Source organism: Peromyscus californicus, unplaced genomic scaffold, assembly GCF_007827085.1.
Source record: "Peromyscus californicus insignis strain IS unplaced genomic scaffold, ASM782708v3 Scaffold_20__1_contigs__length_68692818, whole genome shotgun sequence".
Lineage (NCBI taxonomy): Eukaryota > Metazoa > Chordata > Mammalia > Rodentia > Cricetidae > Peromyscus > Peromyscus californicus.
The window spans coordinates 9315142-9323212 of NW_026294503.1; the positions used below are offsets into that span (position 1 = coordinate 9315142).

At 42.8% G+C, this 8071-nt stretch overlaps 1 protein-coding gene across 1 annotated transcript; it reads right to left on the minus strand.

Moving 5' to 3' along the window:
- Window positions 1-1258: 1258 nt before the first annotated feature.
- Abra (actin binding Rho activating protein) lies at window positions 1259-7750 on the minus strand. The gene is made up of 2 exons (XM_052747403.1): window positions 7003-7750; window positions 1259-1791 (listed from the first exon to the last, which is right to left on the minus strand). Exons 1-2 carry the CDS (start codon window positions 7659-7661, stop codon window positions 1314-1316), a joined length of 1137 nt encoding a protein of 378 aa, XP_052603363.1. The 5' UTR covers window positions 7662-7750; the 3' UTR covers window positions 1259-1313.
- Window positions 7751-8071: the final 321 nt, after the last annotated feature.

Consider the following 8071-nt stretch of genomic DNA (forward strand, 5'->3'; position numbering starts at 1 on the left):
CCACTCTACTTCCCTGGTGATGGACCTCCCACCTCTACTCTACTTCCTTGGTGATGGACCTCCCACCTCCACTCTACTTCCCTGAACCTCCCACCTCCACTCTACTTCCTTGGACCTCCCACCTCCACTCTACTTCCCTGGCGATGGACCTCCAACCTCCACTCTACTTCCATGGACCTCCCTCCTCCATTCTACTTCCCTGGTGATGGACCTCCCACCTCCACTCTACTTCCCTGGTGATGGACCTCCCACCTCCACTCTACTTCCCTGGTGATGGACCTCCCACCTCCACTCTACTTCCCTGAACCTCCCACCTCCACTCTACTTCCCTGGCGATGGACCTCCAACCTCCACTCTACTTCCATGGACCTCCCTCCTCCATTCTACTTCCCTGGTGATGGACCTCCCACCTCCACTCTACTTCCATGGTGATGGACCTCCCACCTCCACTCTACTTCCCTGGTGATGGACCTCCCACCTCCACTCTACTTCTCTGCTGATGGACCTCCCACCTCCACTCTACTTCCTGGTGATATACTGTCTTCTTTGTTGGTAATAAGGCCACTGATAGCATCTCTCTCTGTGTGACTTGGTGAAATCAAAAAGAGAGGCTGACTGAAGGAACCCCACTGGAATTGAACCACACAGAGGAACTTCAGCACCTTATTGAATACCAAAGGTGATGGAATAACGTTTTTGAAAGGACTGAGGAATATTCTAGTAAATAAGATTACTTCCCTGGCAGGTATGAGGCTCTGGGTTTGATTCCTAGCACTTTATAAAGTGGGAATGATCACATATAAGTCCCCTACAGTCCCAGCACTAAGAAGGTAGAGGCCAGCACGTCAGGAGTTTGAGGTTATCCTTAGCCAAATAGAGTCTGAGTTTAAGGCCAGTTTAGCCTAGTGACTTTTTTTTTTTTTTTTTTTTAGAAAAAAGACAAACTTGTAATTTTATGCAATTTAGTGGACTTTTCCCCTAAAAATGACTTACATTGTAATGTTGTTCTACTTTATCTAAGGTCAGCTTTCTTACCTGTAATGTGTAATTTTAAATCTGTAGTAATTTCATCAATGAAAGACAAATATTTTTGCCTAAAAGAGTAATATTTCAAATATCAATATGCTGATTATATATTAAAAGTCTGTATACTCCTAAAATGTTTTGAGTGTGTTTTGTTAAAATCTCATGTAGTAACCTCATAGAAAAAATACCAAAAGCCATTTATATAAAATAATTTAATATTGATAACATTCCAGAGCAGCCTGCCTTTAATTAACAGTAGAACAGTGGTGAGTTGATTTCTTGAGGACTTACTCAAGGAGAGTAATCACAACGTGGTCATCTTTGCCTTGCCATAGCATCTCTCCTTCAAAGTGCACCAGTCCATGTTTCCTTGCACGCATGAGGATGCCCACTACTTTATCTGAAATCCGAACATATCTATCAAAGAGTTCTCCAAAAGTAACCTGGATCTTGCCATCTCGTCTGTGGCGAGCCATTGTGCGGATGACAAAGCACAACTCCATGATTTCCCTGTAGATGTGTTCCTCGGCTCGCTTGGCCCTTTCGGCTGTCTTGCTTCCCTCCTTGGGACGGCCATAGCCCTCATCTCCCTTGTGTAGCCGAGTGGACATGGCCAGGTCATAGTCAAATTCGTCACTGAAGGGATTGAGCTTCTGTGACTGTATGTGGTCATCAGCCCACTGCTGCCATCTCCCTTTCAAGTTGTCCACTTGGCTGTATCTCCGCTGGGCCTTACAGTTGAGTGTCTCTGTGTACCTGTTTGCCCTGGAGGAGAGAAGGTGGAGAAGCAAGGTTGACACATGAACAGCAAGTGTCATTTCCTTTTAAACCTCCCATGTGTGTGCATCTGAGTGTAAGTCTTTATAGTTCATAGGATGATAAAATGCATGGTACGACTTACAAAAAAGTGATTTCTTATATCATTCTTACTTTATATCCTAGGTCACTTTCTCTAACAATAATAGATTAAACACCGATAATATTAAACTCAAGTTTAACAAAACAAACTACAAAATCTCCCTTATCTATAGTGTGGAAGTATCTGTTTCTAATATGTTTCATGTTATAAACATTGCTGAACTGGAACCAGTTCTCAGAGGGCTTCTGAAACCAGGTACTTCCCAAACATGCATTTGGTACTACTATACAGATTGGAGTAGTTATGCATAGAATTTTGTGCATTTTTCCATGCGAGTCTAGTGTTAGTGATGTACACAATTTTTTTTTTTTTTTTTTGGTTTTTCGAGACAGGGTTTCTCTGTGTAGCTTTGCGCCTTTCCTGGAACTCACTTGGTAGCCCAGGCTGGCATCCAACTCACAGAGATCCGCCTGGCTCTGCCTCCCGAGTGCTGGGATTAAAGGCGTGCGCCACCACCGCCCGGCAATGTACACAATTCTTTAAGGCATCAGAATTCACAAATAGATTGTGTCTTACTGAATGTTATGTGCTAACATTCTTCCAAACACTTCATTGTTATTCTCTACAATCATCTATAAGATAGGTAATATTTTGCTCAACTGTATAGATGAAGAAACTGGAGCCAGAAAGATTACAGAACATTCTAAAGACAAAACTATTAAGTGGTAGGCTAAGACTGGAATCTGAAGCCAAATTAAACTGTCACAAGAGGTCAGTATGCAACTCATAAGAAATACTGCTTGAGTCTGTAGCAGAGGAAGGATTCTGCAAGACTGAAGCTACAATCAATGTGATGCCACCAGCATTCAGGGATAGCATGTGATAAATGGGTTGTGTTTCAAAGTAACTGTGGGTGTATGCGTGTACATGAGTGCATGCACATATATATCTCTGTGTGTGTTCCCTTGGAATTTGGAATGCATTTTTTATTAAAACTACAAAACTCGGCTTTTGAAACATTGAATTATGATAAGAGGATGCAGACCTAATTTTCAAATAGCTAATTTTTGTACTTGAAAAACTTCTCTGTTGCTTCAGTATCTCCAATTTAGTACACTTTTTCTTTATAAAAAAGAAAAAAAAATTGACTCCATCTTCCCAAGGTAAAAAACCTTTACCCTGTGGAGTACTAAGTGGCCTTATGCCTGGATACATTGGGATTGAAGATGTGAAGAGAAGTCTTGCATTCGCTATGGTGGCATGACAGGACTCTGAGCACTCCTAATTCACTGCTGTAAGCCCAAGAGTGGCCAGGTTTATGTGTCAATGTACACACTTGCTAAATTCTGCTCAGATGACAAATGGGCCAGTGAATCACTAACCATTTCTACCCCTGTGGTCCTAAGTCGGTTTTGTCAGGATAACCCTGAGTTGATGAGACTCATCACTTCCTCCCGGTGCCAGGAGACAAATGTTTGCTCTCCTTCCATAAAGAAGACATGAAGCCCATCAAGTGCAGACACCAGACCTGTATGTGGTTTAAGTGCAATAAAGTCATTTTCAAAGAAAAATAACATCCACTAGATGGCGAAGTTTCACTAATTCCCATGTTTATGTTTCAGAAAGTCCTATTACTGTGGTCTCACTGTTAGGTTAGAATTAGAAGGGAATGCTCTGATGTTACACTTTCATAGTCATATGGAGAAAAACATGCAGCAAGGTTAACTGGGAAAAACACACAATACTGTACATCACATGTTTATTACAGTCCCTTCAGTTTGAAATAGTGCTAAAAGCAACAGCATATTGAAGTGGACTAGATTTCACTCAGCCCTGTTAAAAGTGAGCTGTCACTGCTTTGCTGTTAGCTGTCTGCTCACCTTCCCAGTGTGGCCAGAAAATCTTAGAAGAGTCAGTCTTGTACCCTTGAAGCCACAGTGATGAAGACAGGCATAATCTAATGATCGTAGTTGGCTCAAGGAGAAAAAAAATCTGGTGGCTTATTTGAAAATAAGCATCCATCCAGCTACAACGCATGAGAGCCTGCAGAAGGTCGTTATGTGATGCAGTAAAGTCTCATTAGCACAGAGCTCTGCTCCATGCTGAAGTGTCATATGCTCAGCCTTTAGGAGTTCATGGCAGCTTAGCTACTACTCCATCTGTCCTTTACATGATACCATCTAAGCACTCTTTGGGTAGCCATTGGCTAGTGGAGAAAGCACCCTAAAAGACATTCACAAATATAATCCAGGTAACATAAAGTTGCATTTGCAACTTATGTGTAGAGGCACAAGGCTGAAGAATTCAGTGATGTTATGCACAAATGAAAAATATTACATTGGCATCCAGGTGACCAATTGAACATATGACCTCCTTAAATTTTCTTATGTGGGTATTATGACTATTTTGTAATTTTTATAAAGAAAAAAAGGTATAGTAGAAAACTGTTTACACTAGCATCAGGAGGTGATGTGTTTAAACTACAGGTTCTATGGCTTTTTGTTTAATTTAAGGTATAATTTCTGTCTTCTACTTTTAGTTAGGAACTTAGGTGCTCTGCGTATTGGAGCTCAATGTTTGAGAATAAGAGTTGTTAGTTTGGAAATAAATCTATGAAGAAGCCATCATCTTTTAAAAGAAGCATTTTCAAAATCTGATTTCATTGTTATATTGTAATTCCCCAAAATAAAAGGAAATGGAACAAAACAAGAATTAGAAAATAAGGATAGCCAGGCATGGTGGCTCACGCCTTTAATCCCATCACTTGGGAGGCAGAGGCAGGTGGATCTCTGTGAGTTTGATGCCAGGCTGGTCTACAAAGTGAGTTCCGGGACAGCCAGAGCTACACAGAAACCCTGTCTCAAGCAACTTTAAAAAAAATCTTATTTTAAAACATTTGGAAGATATATACCACAATGGATCTTTTTTATACCAACAAACATATGAATGATTTTACATTTTTAGTTGTTAAAAGTATGAAAGTGTCAGGTTTAAATTGGAATTAGAAATTCTTACATTCTAGAGATCTTTTAGGTCACCAAATACAATAATATCATCTTATTGTATGCTTCAAAATTTCAGGTGAAAGGGTTCAGAGCAGTGGTTCTCAACCTGTGTGTCATGACCCCTTTGAGAGTTGAACAACCATTTCACTGGGGTCACCTAAGACCATTAGAAAACAGATAGTTACATTATGATTCACAACAGTAGCAAAATTACAGTTATGAAGTAGCAATGAAAATAATTTTGTGGTTGGGGATCACCACAATGTGAAGAACTGTATTAAAGAGTCACAGCATTAGGAAGGTTGAGATCCACTGATTTAGATTGATGTTTAAAAAGATAATATAGTATAAATTGACAGCAAAGCTCTTACCATATCACCCATATTTTAGGAGACCACCATTGAATTCAGAGCCTCTATCTGTACATTTTCTCATAGCCAATAGTCAATCATTTTCCCTCTAAGAATATGCAAAATAGTTAATTGTACCAGATGTGATAGGCAAAGTACCTTGAAAAGTTTAGCCTTATTAGCAGAAACATTATTATTCCTAATCTGTCCTCTCTAAAAATGGCATGATCTTATTGTTGCTTTCTTACCTGAAGGCAGGTTATTAGTACTATAATGACAATATGGGAACCAATTTTATCATGGTTCTGTCATTTGGGGAGTAACTATTTGAATAAGTTATTAAATGTCAATAAAATTAACAGAAAATAAAACCAGGAGTTTTATATATCTATTCGAGTGGTATGGTACAGGAAAGCTCTCTAATCAATGTCCTTCACCTCAGCTTCAGTATGTCAAGGGGGCCTAAGAATGAGTTTCCTAGTCCAAGTTTGGGATATTTATGAAGGGAGGTAGTTGTGGTGCCTCCCACTGGACAGTCAGTGCCTAATTGTCTTCGTGACTGAAGAACCTCAGCTGCTTGTCCCACTCCACACAGGCATGCTGGGGAGAATTAGCTCCTCTGTGTATTGGCACTGCCCAGGGACAATCACTAATTGATTAATGGATCAGTGGGGTCACATGTGTCAGGATTACCATCTGAAAGGCAGTGCCTTTGTGGTTGATGAGCAGCTATGATCTTTATCCTCCTTCCTAACAGGCTTGAGACCCAGGCCTCTGATTCTTTCTACAAGTTGGTAATTGTTCCAAATCCAAGGAAAGCATTCTTTTTACTAGAATGGGGTAAGGGAGCAGGGAGTAAAACATCAAGCTAGGTTGGAGAGATGATGGTTCAGTGGGTAACAGTTCTTGATGTTCAAAAATGAGGACCTGGCCTTGAATCTAAAATAAAATAAAAACCCCACATTAAAATAAAATAAAATAAAAACACATATAGGCATGGCCAATGCTCATGTAGTCCCAGCACTGAGAAGCAGACAGGCAGATTCCTGGGTGCTCGCTGGCCAGCCAGATGAGCCAAAGCTGCGAGCTTCAGGTTCCGTGAGCTACCTTGTCTTGTATATAAAAGGGGAGAGCGACAGGGCAAGACAACTGGCATACTTCTCTGGCCTCCACGCCCACGCATAGGGGGTTATGTGCAAACAGACTTGCACATGCACATACACACACACACACACACACACACATGCATGCTCACACAAAAGCCATTATTCTGTCTCTTTTAAAGCCCTTCAATCTAGTTGGACTAAAACCCTGCACTCTGGAAGTCACTGAGATCAATTAAACTGATGCTTTGCTTTATACTAAGGGAATGCATGGAGCACAAGGGTGATAATGCAAGCTCCGGTTCAGCCTTTCCTGGTGCCTCACTTACTGCTCCTGTGACTTGGTGTGTCTTAGTTTCTGGGTGTCTCATTCTCTAAGCTTGTAGCATATGTCTCTACCACACCAAGAAAGGGGCCCACATACAAATTCAATTCAGGAAGCTGGAGAACAATGCTGACATCAGTTCCCCGCTGTCGGTGAGGCAGTGTTGGCATGGACCAGAAGGACATGTCCTAAGTTAGCGCTGTCCTTTCAGGCCAGAGATGTGCCCACCCTAAAGGGCTCAGTCTAACTGGCAATGCATCCCCTTCCCTCTCTGTTTCTATTGCTGGAACTCTGGTGCCTGAGGCACAAGGAGTGCAAGGCTGCATTCACTTACTGGGAGGGCAAGGGGCGTTTGATCCTGGCAGCAACCATGTGCACTGCATCCTGTTCAGGTCTCTCCTCCATGTCCCCTCCGTAGCCACTGTCCTCGGTGTCCATGCTGTCACTCTTCCACTTGGGCTCTTCCTGTTCCATCACTTTCCAGCCTTTGGTCAGCTCGGATACCAAGTTGGTGCATTTTCTTCTCCGTGTTGGCGAGTCATGACTGAGGAGGATTCTGTCAATGTCATTCTGTGGCTGGACAGCTTCAGACACACCCCCGTCATTCTCGTACCTATGGCTCAGGTAGTTCACATCTCCTCCTCGCTCATAAGCCTTGCTGACAACTGTTCTGGTCACCTCTTTCCTTTTGATGTGGGAGACCGCGGAGGCGTCTTCTGAGTGTTGTCCATTTCCATGTCCATCTGGCTTTGGAGATGGAGGTTTGGAGGCATGCTGGTGGGGACTGGGGCATGCCCCTGGCTTAGGAGTGTGGGGTGAGTCGTTGGTTGCTCCAGGCAGCCAGCCTGCAGGCTCCTGGGCCTGCTTGGTGCTGTTCTCATTCGCCCACTGCTGCCAACCACGGGCCAAGTTGATAACCAGGGTGGCTGTGCGTACCTTCCGGAGGGCACTCTTGGCTGGCCCCACCTCCCTTTCCTGTTCTCCGGGAGCCATGCTACCTGTTTCTTCTCTGCTGACAGTCTGGGCGCTGGCTAAAGAGAGAATGTGCTTGAGAGAGGGGCCTGGGATTTAAATAGAAGCAGTGTGTGAGTGGGAAGGAGAGCCTGTGACGGTGGAAACTATGCGAAGCATTTCTTGCCAAGATGTGGTGCCCGGTCCCTGATGGCGTTCTGTTTTTAAACCCTGACAGGTCCCATTTCATCACAGCATAGGGACATCTCTGGTGGCAAAGGACACGGCAATGTTCCCTCCTCTCTTCTGCAAGTGCCAGGATGGAAAGTACTAGACTGCATCATGTGCTCAGCTTTATGTTTTCCTTGACCTTAAAATATGATCCTACCATTTAGAGCAGCATCCAGTTTGTGCACAAATTGTCCCAGAGCATTAAAGGCTCGTTCTCAATT

Excerpts from the sequence above, each read along its gene's own strand:
- Abra (XM_052747403.1), bottom strand. The coding sequence starts at position 7,661 with ATGGCTCCCGGAGAACAGGAAAGGGAGGTGGGGCCAGCCAAGAGTGCC. Across the intron at positions 1,792-7,002 it reads AAACGCCCCTTGCCCTCCCA|GGCAAACAGGTACACAGAGA; the intron begins GTAAGTGAATGC and ends TCTCTCCTCCAG.